The 14,096-nt window shown below is 40.1% G+C and overlaps 1 protein-coding gene across 1 annotated transcript in view; it reads right to left on the reverse strand.

The window, feature by feature from the left end:
- zfpm1 (zinc finger protein, FOG family member 1) overlaps positions 1-14,096 on the reverse strand; it is a 107,655-nt gene that overhangs the window by 25,112 nt on the left and 68,447 nt on the right. Inside the window, exon 4 of the mRNA XM_062420759.1 lies at positions 3,110-3,243. Within this exon, the coding sequence (XP_062276743.1) occupies positions 3,110-3,243 (134 nt within the window). The remainder of the gene's footprint in view (positions 1-3,109; positions 3,244-14,096) is intronic.

Below are 14,096 nucleotides of genomic sequence, written 5' to 3' on the forward strand. Positions count from 1 at the left end.
GTACACTCAGAACCTCACTGATAATAAACGAAATCTTAGAAATGAGAGCCTATCAAGCAGGAATCAATCACTGGGGTTTGTTGTCCAGGAGGATGGCGCCATGTGGAGATAAAAGACAGGCGGACGTCTGGGTAGGGCTGGGGAGGAGAGGAGAAGAGGAGGAGAAGAAGAGGGGAGATGATGGAATGGAAAAGGAGAAAAAAGAGGAGAGGAGAGAGGAGGAGAGAGGAAAGGGGAGAGGATGGAATGGAAAAGGAGAGGAGGAGAGGAGAAGAGAGGAAGTATGAACTCTGGGTTTTGCTGGACTAGTTGTGAACTCAATGTGAACTGGTCTGGATCCACACAGGAACTGGTTAAACCGTGCTGAGCCGGACTGAAATTTATTGAGCTCCACTTGGCGTCAGGAGTGAAAAAATGACTGAGGATGAGACAAAGAAAGCAGGTATAGCAAGGTAGAATTACAGAAATTAGGTAGGAATGTGTGTGTGTGTGTGTGTGTGTGTGTGTGTGTGTGTGTGTGTGACTGACCCTGCGTGTGTGTGTGTTTGTGCATTTGTCTGAGTTTGTGCTCCGTGCCAGGAAGCCTCTCCCAGCATCAGTATCATATGATTAGATGGACTTGCACATGATGCACAAACCCAGCTTCTGATAGGGCTCCATCCGGTCCCACACACTGTTCCCAAGAAACACACACACACACACACACACACACACACACACACACACACACACACACACACACACACACACACACACACACACACACACACACACACACACACACACACACACACACACACACAGCTGTTTTCATTTCCAATCGCTGTCACACACATACGTGATAAGGTGTTTACTCATTGTCTCTCTTTGTTATCCGACCATCCGAACTCTGACCTTTGACCTTTGCAATTGAAATCACGTCAACCGGTTGGAGTCTCAATTCAGCCTCAACGTCAGCATATACATGTCTGCTGTAAGGCTTATAATATACTTTAATATAATCATAACAGTATTATAATAAAGCCTCATGGTCCCACTCCAAGTACTATTTTTTAATGTCTTTATTTACTGCTGCAGGTAACAATTATTCTCACTATCACTTCATCTGATGAGTCTCTTTTTGTTCACCATTAAAAATAATCATTCCTTATTTGCCTAATTAAGCACCCAAAAAGGTAATATAATAATATAAATCAGCCAAAAATATAGTGCTTAAACTACACAACTATTTTTAATTATTAATTAATCTGTCAACTAGTTTTTGAATAATGAATGAATCATGAATGTCACGTTTGGTCCGATCAGCAGTAGAAAAATCAGATCGTCACAGTGGAGAAGCTCCATACATGACTGAATTATCAATCCAGTATCAAAACTGTTGACTGAATATCAAAAAGCATGCTGATTTATTTAATTATTATTATTTATTTAATTATATTCAATTACAAGTGTTCTACCTGATAATGTAATGACTGCTAACTTATAACATTTACAGTGAGTGAGATAATAATACTACTACTACTACTACTATTACTTCTACTACTACCATACCACTACTACTACTACTACTACTACTACTACTACTATTACTTCTACTACTACCATACCACTACTACTACTACTACTACTGCTATTACTACTCCTACTACTACTACTACTACTACTGCTATTACTACTCCTACTACTACTACTACTACTATTACTATTACTACTGCTACTACTACTATTACTATTACTACTGCTACTACTACTACTACTATTACTATTACTACTGCTACTACTACTACTACTACTATTACTTCTACTACTACCATACCACTACTACTACTACTACTACTGCTATTACTACTCCTACTACTACTACTACTACTACTGCTATTACTACTCCTACTACTACTACTACTATTACTATTACTACTGCTACTACTACTATTACTATTACTACTGCTACTACTACTACTACTATTACTATTACTACTGCTACTACTACTACTACTACTATTACTTCTACTACTACCATACCACTACTATTACTACTACTACTGCTACTACTACTATTACTATTACTACTGCTACTACTACTATTACTTCTACTACTACCATACCACTACTATTACTACTCCTACTACTACTACTACTACTACTACTACTACTACTATTACTATTGCTGCTATTACTACTACTATTACTATTCCTAATACTATTATTACTACTACTATTACTATTCCTACTACTACTACTACTACTACTACTACTACTACTACTACTACTAATAATAATAATAATAATAATAATAATAATAATAATCATCATAATGATTAGATAATCCTGGACCAAACACTCCGTTCATCTGTCATGAGGAAGATTCCTTTAACGATGACTCTGTATCTCACAGGGATCTCACTACATAGACAGGCAGGGTTCATAATGGACAATAATAGATGTAGCTGTGGTCAATTTAAAGAGGATTGTTATGCTGACACTTCCCTCTAATCCCTCTAATAACTAGCCTCACAAGTGCCTTTATCAGAAGGAGAGCTCACATTACACCTGTTTTAAAATCTGGTTGATTTTCAGTTTTTGTATTGATTTGAAAAGTCTTTCACTAGTTTCTAAAACACTTTATCTGTCAGGGTTGCAATATGAAGTTAGAAGGCCCCCTCGGGTCCTCTGGAGTCTTTTAATTGAACTTTTGGTGAGGTGGGTTTTTACGTTTCTTGCTCCGAGCTGTTGAAACAGACCGCCTGAGGATCTGAGAGCAGCTTACAGCACTGCAATCTTTAAACATGAACTTCAAACTCACTTCAAACTTTTTTTTTTAGCTTGGCTGTTGGATAAAATACACTTTATTTTAGATTTGTATTCCTTTTCTTGTTTATGTTTTCACTCTCTTTCACACGTTTGATTTCTTAACTGTTAACTTTTATCCATTAATTTGTGAATGTGAATTTAACCCATGTATGCACTCATGATGTACTGGTGTTGCTTTGTAATGCTTCAACTGTATTTAATGAATAATTGACTGCATTAAATACAAACACATATTTGGTTAAACACATAATAAGTGAACCATCCAACACTGCCAGCACCTCCGTGTTCTAGCCCTCACCTCTGTCTCTTGATCATCTGCGCTGCTCTCTGATTGGAGCATTCCTGGGTAGGGCCCCCATGTTGTGTCTGGTTGGAGGTCCCTGCGAGCCACCACGCTGCTCTCACTGCCTTCTTCACTTAACTCCAGGTCATCTGATTGGGGTGGGGGGTGGGAGAGAGAGAGAGAGAGAGAAAGACAGAGAAAGACAGAGAAAGAGAGAGGAAGTGAGTGTTAAACATATCAGCGCTTTGACGTGTAAAGCTAGTCCGTATCATTAAATATCAGATTATCAGTCAGGCAGCGTCACTGATGACAAATGTGATGAAGAAACTATTTCACACTTTGTTTCTTCACATTATTTGATCTTTTTTGGCTTCATGTTCAACTTTCCCATTTTACTAGTAAAACTTTTATGGAAAGTTTAGACATGTTAAGACTCTTTTTTAAAGATTCTGAGTATTGAATACATAACACTGCCAATTCAAAAACCCCTTCTGGCTCAAACATGACCCGCAGCACAGAGCAGGACAGGAAACATCAAAAGCAGCATATGGCTTGAACTTGAACTGAACCCTCGTGACAGCAGCAGCAGCAGCAGCAGCAACAGCAGCAGCAGCAGCAGATGGAGATGAAGCGGCAGTGGTTCGACAGCAGGGGGAGTTTGATTCAAACTGAGCGCTTTGTGTCCTGGCCCGGTTCAAGCAGGGGAAACTTCTTGTGTACTTCCTCAAAGTGATAACTGTAGAAGGATGGCAGTGACGGCTGTGGTCTGAGCCTGCTGCAGCCAAGATAGAGCCAGATAGCCGGCAGGGATGGTGGAGGAGGGGAGGAGGAGGAGGAGGAGGAGGAGGGGGGACTGAGCCATCTATTTAAAAACTTTAGACAGCTTGGGCTGCAGGAGAAGAGGCACTCTGGAAGTTTTAAAAGAAGTCTCTGCACATCTGAGGATTAATGAACAAGTTGGAGCAATACTGGTGAGAGTGTTGCAGTGGGGACTGAGAACAGTGACTGACTGGATGGGATTAATGCCGACTGCTCAGCCTCAGGCTCTGCTCCTGGAGAAGCTTTCTCCTTATGACCATCCACCCCTTTCTCTCTCTCTCTCTCTCTCTCTCCTTCTGATCAAAACACATAGAGATTTCTGCCTCCCCTCTTCTCCTTACACTGCCTCCCCCCTTCCTCCTCCTCCTCCTCCCTACCCCTCCTCATCTCGTCCATGGTTCAGCCAACTGTTTCGGGGGGTCGGTCTAAAGTGGCGGGCCTGATAAGAGTGTTTGTCTAACACTCTCCATGTCAAAACACTCATCTATCTTCTCTGTATCTATCCCCACCAGAGAACAACGGACAGACGCTGATAAAATGGCTTTCCCACAGCCGGTGGAGGGGGGGGGGGGGGGGGGGGGCGGCGGTGGTGGTGGAGGTGGAGGTGTCAGGGGGAGGGGAGCGGGGGTGGTTATGGAACAGGAAGGAGCGGTGGTTTGCGGGACGTAAAAGCGCTGCAGAGGAGAAGACGTTAATTTAATAAAAAAAAGCCCAAAAAAAAAGATTGTTTGGCTGTCGGGACTGTTGTGGTAAAGTCACACAGGAAGTGGTACGTTTCTCTTAACTCATGGCTCCAAACTGCTGTGACACGCATTTATAAAGAATTACACCCTGGATAAAATGTACAGTTGATTCTCACATTTTTAGAGAAAGAGGTCCTATTCGCATCGGGCGCTTATGAAAAGGTCATGGTATATATATCTCACACTGTAACCAGCACCACTTTTTTGGGCTGCTTGGATGAACATGAGAGCTTTGACACTGACGCCAGATGCAACAGGAGCTGATCTGAACTGTTGTGCTTGGGTCAGGTTGGGCTGAATTTTTTATTGAATGACTCAGGTTTTGGTGGGAGTTCAGTTTCACAAATATTGTTGAGGGTAATCGACAGTATTAGCGCTTTCTTGTTAGAATACATCAGATTTCTTTAAAAGAAGGATTTGTTTGGGAAGTTTGAGGTCTGGGCTCCTGATACATGAGAGCCATTGATTTTTGTTGGTGGGGGTTTGGACACAAATGATCCAGGTTGGAGTTGGGTCAGCGTCAGATTTCAGTCCTAGGTCAAGCGCCAACCCAAACATGACTCCTCAGACAGTCTAACCTGCTGCCTGCAGAGTCTGAAGTCCAGTGTCTGTCCAGTCAGTATCCTATCTCCTCTCTCAGTTTGGCCACTCTGACCTTCCTTATCTCGCCACTCCATCAATGTCCAGTCTGCCTCTATGCCATTGGCTGATCCTCACCACATGGGAGTCTTATCAGCCTGACCAGCTCCATTGACCCTCATTGTGAAACTGTGCAAGGATTCGACCTCGGTGAGCCAACACAGATATTAACTTATAAACAAGCCAGACACAAGCATTAGTTTGTCAATTATTAAGGCTGGACACATGTTATCCTCTTCCTTTCATGACCCGTGGAGCCGTACCCCTTCATGTCAGCTTACCTTTAGGTAAACCAAACAGGTCATTAGTTGTTCTAGCTGGGGCAAGGTCAACACAAGTATCTACACTGAAGTTCCATGGAATCTTTTAATGTGATCTTGATATATAAACACATCCCTAACACTCCTCAACTCAACTTGTGGAGAACATACAACGAATAATATTGCAAATAATCCAGCTTAGGTGTGTCTTGAATCCATTTAAGTGTATTTCCATCCACCTGTTTTTGTGCACAGTGGAAACGCTGGTCATTTTTTAAAAAAGTGTAAACATCTCAAATAAGTTTTAATGCTAGGCTAAGGTGGACAACTCGTCTCGTTGTGTCCTCTTCTTCTGCGGTGGATTAATGGCACCAAACTGGAGAATTGGTGCCACCAACCATTTATCTTGATGTTTACATACCATTTGAGGATAGAAACACATTCATTTGTATTTGGTAAATCTGTTTCCGTCAGCATTATCACTTCATCTTTTTCATCTTTTGTTCTTCTTCTTTTGATTTGTCAACTTTTTCACCTCAGCCTTATGTAAAATCTTTCAATATCTTGTGTTTTTTTCCCCCCAGATATCTGGCCTTGCGAAGAAATCTGAGTAAAGACAAACAGGTGGATGGAAACATATCGAATCAACTATCATCAATCAGCGAGAAAAACAATGTTAGCACCACACATAGACTGTATAATAGGGATCTATGCTATATATTGTCTGCCATGGTATCTTTATTGTTGTTAACGATGTGCGGGCTGACGTTATCGAATATGTCCCTCACTTTGCAAAAAACAATCAAAAGCAGCCTTGGGTGTACGTTCATTCACTGCTGCACAACTAAAACAACTGATCTTCAGTATGACATCAATGCAACATAATGTCCAACTATTTATTCATTATATTAAGATGTATTATATCGGGATCGGTATAGTTATTGCGATTTGACTGACCTAAATCAGGCCTACTGTATAATGATATGAGCAGCTTGGTCCACCAACAGTTTCTAGACTATTTAAGATCAGAGTCAGTCAATCTCCATGTTACTAGTACTTTAATTATCAGATAAAGCTACACTGACACCAATGCTATAACAACATACCACTTGGTTAGGATAAGCTGTTTTGAGTTGGTTAGGTACGGTCAACACACTATAAAGATGACAAGGGGTTCTGACTACATTATCTAACTAACTCTCTATTTCATAACTCACATTCATCATGATTGCTCATCTGGTTATAAGAATGTGAGAAAATGTACATATAAGGTATGTAAATGCAAATGATGGAGTGTAACCAGTTAATTAAAGGCGGCATCAGTGACTGTAGATTAAGTCGTTGTCAGGGAGTCTGCTTTAATAAAACAGTACCATCTAGTAGTTGGGAGAAAATGCTATCGGTGCACCTCCACTAATGAGTACTGCTTGCTAATCCCAGCAGGTTAGCAGTGTTCACTGGGGTAACATGAGGCCTCCAACAATCCTAATCCTTGTTAATTACCCCTCCTGCCCACCGCAGACCTGTACAAGAACCCAGCGCTCCTTATCAATATGGCTGCTACTACCCTCACTGCTCTGTATGATACTACCCCCATCAGTGCTATACACCGTAAGAGAAGCACACACACACACCATTCTTTTTGTCATTGCTAGATGACCCATTCCAAAAAAAACACAGGGCTGGATGGGCTTGTTATCAATATCAACCAGCTTCACAGTATCCACACTGCCTTACTCATTTAGCTTTGACACACACACACACACACACACACACACACACACACACACACACACACACACACACACACACACACACACACACACACACACACACACACACACACACACACACACACACACGTCCACAAGATGACACGTTGACACACGGCAGCCAAACACACACAGTGCCCACACACACACACATATTCAGCCTGTACACACCATCACACTGATATACACTCCCTGTCACCACACACACACACACACACACACACACACACACACACACACACACACAAAGCCTTATCAATACGGACGCTTCAGCAGCCACTGGGGCGTCCAGGCCTCTTTGATGAACCAACACAATAAAACAATCAGTCCGTCATTAATGAAATGACTAACGCAATTAACCGATGAGTGTGTGTGTGGGGGGAGTGTGAGAGAGAGAGAGAGAGAGAGAGAGAGAGAGAGAGAGAGAGAGAGAGAGAGAGAGAGAGAGAGAGAGAGAGAGAGAGGAGACCAGAATAATGTTGATGATGATGTTACAGGATTGTCACATCTGCACCTTTTCTTTGTGTTGCCGGTTTAACGATGACTGAGTCCTGTCAATACAAATTACACAGAGCAGATTTATAGATTATTTTGTTTATGACTCTGATGCTGATTAAATATAAACATTAGAGCCCAAATGATATATTGGTCAGACTATATTATGGGCTGATATTGGCCTATCACTGATATATCGGTATCGGCTTATATGTTGTCCATTTTTTTAATGATATTTTTAAGTTATAAATTATCCATCTTTGAAATTCAAGTTGAATATATGTGCATATGTTTATGTATACATTCTGAATGGAGCTAAAACTGTTTTATAGCATTTTTATACACTGACATTTTTAACAGTGTAGAATGTAGTGACATCTAGCAGAACAGATATGACAGAAATTAAACATACTACTCATAAATATGTTTTAATTTTGTGCATCATCACCTGAAAATAACAATAACTGTCTTTTTATTACCTTAGAATGAATCCTTTATATCTATATACAGAGTGGCACCTCTTCCAAAGAGTCCGCCATGTTGCAATTCCATGTTTCTACTACAGCCCGGAATGGACAAACCTAACACTGGGTCTAGAGAGGGTCTTTTTCAGTTTCATGGCCACTGTAAGTTCTCCTTCACACTTGGAAGGGGAGAGGGAGGGGTTGCAACCTTCTACCTCACTGTTAGATGCCACTAAATCCTGCACAGTGGTGGGTAGCTACTTTCACTTTAAAAGGCAGACACCCCTATAACATAACCCGGGACTGTGAATGATGCCAAATTTGCAAAGTTGATGGATATTTTGATAAAGTTATTGCATGGACATGCTCAATTCTGCAAAAGGTCACTGAATGTAACACTGCATCACAGCTTACTGATGAGCGGATCTTTCATGTTTCAGAGAGATAAAACTTAAAAAGTAGCACGTAAATGAAACAGACGGCCAGAGAGATACTACCAATGAAAGTTGTAACCGTTTAAGTTATAGTGAAAGGTCACTTTCATAATGAAGCCGTAATTGCTAAATATTTATGTTATCAACTAAAAGAATGATTGAAGATGTCCACTTAACATGCAGCCCTATTGGAACTTACATGAGGGACACAAATGTTATTCCGTCCTTAATCATGCAGATTAATTGTTGCGTTCTCAGATGATACATCTCCAGGTAACTTGGAAGGAAAATTAATTAAACTTGCAGGTGGGCTGTTATCTCAACTGATATGTCATATTATTAATGAATGCTAGGAAGAACTGTCCAAAACTATGGAAAGAATCCAAAAGTAGACCCTCATCCAAAGAGAGAGTAGATGATGTACTCGCTTTAATTGTAGGCCTCTTAAGAATCTCTGCTGTCTTGTTATTGGTCGTCAGAAGTTTGTTTTCACTGAGAATGGTTTTAAAGGATTAGCTTTTGTCTTCTTTGTGGTAGTGTCCAGTGTTTTTATTTAACTGTGTCTTTTGTGATAGTACTTCTTTGACAGCAGATTTAAGTTTCATGGAGTCCCACATGGAAGTAGCTTGGGACCAATTTTATTTTATTTTCATTACTGATTAATCTACTGATTAATTGATAATGAAAATGTGTGTTGGTTGCAGCAGTTCTTCATTTGTCTAATAAACAGCAGGAGAGACAATTATCATTCCCACCTTATCATTCCCCAAGATGGACTTTCATTACATGTTTTTGAATGTGTCCTTTTTGGGTTTTTTTACTGAGGTTAGATTAGTAACCCCTATGCATGATCTTCTGTCCATTATGAAAAGAATGAAGTGTAACACCTCGTAGCCTCAGTGTGCAGTGAGTTACATATGCAAAAACCAAACATAAAGACATCATACCTTTTCATTAAATGAAAATGAGCATTCTCAACAACAGCCTGCCTGATTGGATATCAATGAAGAATGCAGGAGAAAAAAAAGAGAAAGGTGTAACCCGACACTGATGTCCTCCTCTATCCGGCCTAATTGATTTTTAAAAAAAAGAAAGAAGAAGACTATTGTTGATATCAAATGAGCACATCGCAGCGGAGCTATTGATTTTTTGACACCGTACAACAGGAAATCTTTATCTGCGTGCTACTCCGACCCCGCGCTAATAGGTGGGGTTTAACCTCTGCTGAATGACAAATCCCAACACCTCACTCTCCTGTTCTCCCTCTAGTTCTCATGGGAAACACAGGACAAATAATGCAGTCCTGGCATCATTAGAAAGGATCTGCGCTGTATGTTTACACGATGTCAAATCCAATTCAAAGCCGTTGTCTTGAAAACACTCAACACATTACAAGTCCACGCACTCGCATATTCTATTATGCGCTGTGTTTAATGAGCACAGAGGAGATGTGGGGCTGGGGGGCCTTCCTGTGTGGAGTTTGTATGTATCTCTCCAGGTATTCCCACAGACCACAAACATGCACGTTAGGTTAATTGGTGGCTCTAAATTGCCTGTAAGTGTGAATGTGAGTGTGAATGTTGGTCTGTCTGTATGTGTTAAACCTGTGTATGTTGTATGATTGACTGGCGACATGTCCAGGTCGTACCCCGCCTCTCGCCCTATGTCAGCTGAGATTACGATCCTCCGGAGGATAAGCGCTAAAGAAAATGGATAGACTGAGAGGGGATATGGGACCTTGTAGCATCAAAGTGAAAGTAAACCATATAAATGTACAAGATACATATAAAGGTTCATATAAACACATGCAGCAATGTGTAAAAACATCTATATATTATGAGCTACTATATATATTTAGTTTAGACATACTGGATATTCTGAAGCCAGGCGGGTATCAACAGTAACATTTTCAAATTATCAATGACACCCTTAAATTATTTCATTTGCTCCCTTTATAAAAAAAAAATTGATTCCATTTTTCCTTGTCCCAGACAGTTTTGATGCTACACTGGAGATCAAGCAGCATTCAATCAATCTTTATTTATAAAGCGCCAAATCACAACAAAAGTCATCTCAAGGCACTTTACACATAGAGCAGGTCAACACCGTATTCTTTAATTTGATTAAAGAGTCAATATGCAATTCATTTGACTAGCAAAGACTCAACAGGCTGCACACATGCAACTCTGTAATGCAATGCATGAAAAACTGCTAAGAAAAAAAAAAATTGTTGTTGATTAATGTGCACAAATGATCATTAAAACTAAATACTGTAGGTATCATAATAACAAATGGAGAATGAAATAATAAATGGTGAAGTTGTTTGTAGAGCTGCATCTATTGATTTTTGGACACTGTTGGCAGAAGAACTCCCAAATCCAGCTGGCAGACACACAGCCCTGATATAATATCATCTTATAAATGTATTATGGCTGTGTTAGCTCACTGTTGCATAGCTGACACATCCAGCAGACACTGGAGAGTGAGAGTGAGACTAGTACATACGACAGATGTAAGGCCAGAACACCAACATGATGAGCTGAAGGGTTATGCTTTGGTCACTATAGTGGTAAAATGAATTTCCAACAGTTATTCTTTTTCACCTAGCACTGGCAGGTTTCAGTGCTGATTACACTTCCCATTTGCTTCCCTAACACATAGGAACCTTTTTCTAGGGCACTAAATCACTCAACATTTAATTTTGTGTCGTCCCTGTTATCTCGGTTACCAGCGTTGAAGCAGAAATGGCTGATTTACCACCTTTGTTTCTGCTTTTTGCTTTTAAACGTAAAGCTCCTGAAAAGTCTACAATTTAGATTTATGAATTCTGCAGATTTGCCAACCTCCTTTTTTTTTTTTTTTTTTTTTTTTTTTTACATTAATGACCACTCACATCATTTGTAACACTGACTGATAAAAAAAAAAAAAAGGCTTCAATCTAACAACAAGCGAGACCTGATTGCGTTCTCTTTTTCTCTGTCTTGTCTTTCTCTTCATGATCCTCCATGCAGCACCCCTGGGTCCCTGGAGTCCGGCAGGCTCAGCTCAGCGGCAGATAGACATTTCTGGGATAGGCATCTACTGCTCAGGACCACGCAATCATTTCCATTTTACCCTCTGTTGCACAGGCAAGATAAGACACCTGCGTAGCCCTGCTAATCAGATGAGCTTCAACAGAACTTTATCATTGACATTTACCACTGTTTACCCAACTAATTTCTCTTAACTGCACTGCTGAACTTTTATCTACAAAATACATACACCACCAGAAAAGAGCAAGAAGCAAACATGCAAATTCACAAATATGCGAAGAAAGATAAAATGAGGGAGAAGGAAAAAAAACTAAAAGCATTTTTTTTTCCCTGTTAGAGGACGAAGGGGGTGAAAACATAACAAGTGACAAGGCTACTGTTGATGAGATGAGCCCCCCCACCCCCACCCCCCCTACTCCCCTTCCTCCTCTTCACTGAAGACAAACAAATGCAAAGAATACTGACATTCACATGCAGAAACTTCATTTTGGAGTTCAATCACCTGACTATTGGTGGGTAGTTTCATTTATTGCTGATAAAAATGCTACTGTGTGAGAAAGAGAGAGTCCAGCATAACCCCACCGGTCACAAGACAACATGCACGCATCCAACACACTGGTATACAATCTGAAAGCATACGCATATTTCTAAATGAAGCAAAACACGAGCTGACTACAGCTCATAGGTCACTTTGGTGTTCATCTTCCAGACATAGAAACGGGCCACTTTAGTTGAGTACTACTTAAGTAGAAGTACAGATACTGTCAAAAAGTACTGATTCAACTCTTTACTCAAGTAAAAGTAAGAAGGTAACGAGTCTGAGATGTACTTAAGTACAAAAGTAAAAAGTACAAATGAATTTTTATCGTCGATTTTGACCTCTTTTGATAACTCTGCAAAATGCAAGAAGTTCACACGGCACACAAAATAGGATAGTTTTCCTCTTTTGTTAACAACCAGCACAGAAAAAAACATCACTGGACACAATCTAGTTTCAGACAGAATATATATAAATATATAATGTATGTCATATAAATATTAGGGCTGTCATCATTTATTTCAGGTTGCTTTCTCACCACTGTGACACATTTATTCAGAAATATAAAAAATATCACATCATATATATCTAAAATAATGATGGTCTTGAAACCAGAACTGCCATTCCATTTCACATCATTTACTCAGCCTGATGTCGTGTTAGCTGGTTTTTTGACCAATCAGAAGTGGAGTGTCTGTCCAATCAGTGTCATTCTCAAGTTGAAGCTGACATATAGTAGTAGTGGCTAGATTGCCAGCCATGCAGAAAGATGACATCCCTATTCCTGACACCACATACAAATTCCACCTTGATCCAGTGATCTTTGTTTTAGAGCTAATTTTACATTTTCATGACCAGCTGCTGCAAAGAGTGATTGAATAATAAGTATGTTGTTGTTCTTCCATCTAACTCTTTGATACCGTGGAATGTAATGAACAATTCAACCACTAGCAAGGCTTCAGACTGTTGGCTTTGTGCACTGGACATTTAGCGGGTTAGGACTGAGTTTCTCTTGGCAGAACATTTTATTGTCTGTTATGCAAAAGGTCACTGCTATTGCTATAAGTCATATTATGCAAAATAAGTCGGTATCTTTCAAAGCTCTGTTTTTCTTTTGTAAAAAAAATGTTATTCTATTTCTAGAGTGAAGCTTCATATTAGCTTCAGCATAATTGAATGTATGTTTGGATTTTTTTGGCCTTCATCATGGCCAAAATAGAGAAGGAATGACTACAGCAACCAATAACTCTTTTATTATATTAAGCTACAGTAGACTATCCAAAACTACCCTGAGAGTGCTGGGAATTCCACAAATCTTACATCCAGGAGAATGTAAAATAAAAAGTATACTATGTATTCAAGTCAAAAAACGTGTTTTGTAATATTATTCATGTTTAGGTTAAAGACAAACATTACTGACTGGAGTCACGACTCGACGAGGAAAAAGGAATTCTTGGTTGAGATTTGAATGTGAAGCTGTGTGCGTGTGTCAGAGAGAACAAGAGAATGTAAGTTCATTCAAACCTCACTGACTGTATGTGTGTGTGTGTGTGTGTGTGTGTGTGTGTGTGTGTTAGAGCACGTACTCTACGAGCACAGCCGCTCCCTTATTCACACTCCCACCTCCATCTCTCCCAGCCTTCCCTCTCTCCTCTTGCTGTAGCCTGTCACAAATTGAAAGTGGAGACCTTCCAGAAACTATCCCTGATAATCACACATAAATTAATTAGAAAATGTTTCTTGACATTCTCTACGCGCAGACGGGGGGGGGGGAGAGAGGAAAAAAGACTGAGGCAAAGCCACAAA

This window comes from Scomber scombrus, chromosome 6, assembly GCF_963691925.1.
Source record: "Scomber scombrus chromosome 6, fScoSco1.1, whole genome shotgun sequence".
Taxonomy (NCBI): Eukaryota; Metazoa; Chordata; class Actinopteri; order Scombriformes; family Scombridae; genus Scomber; species Scomber scombrus.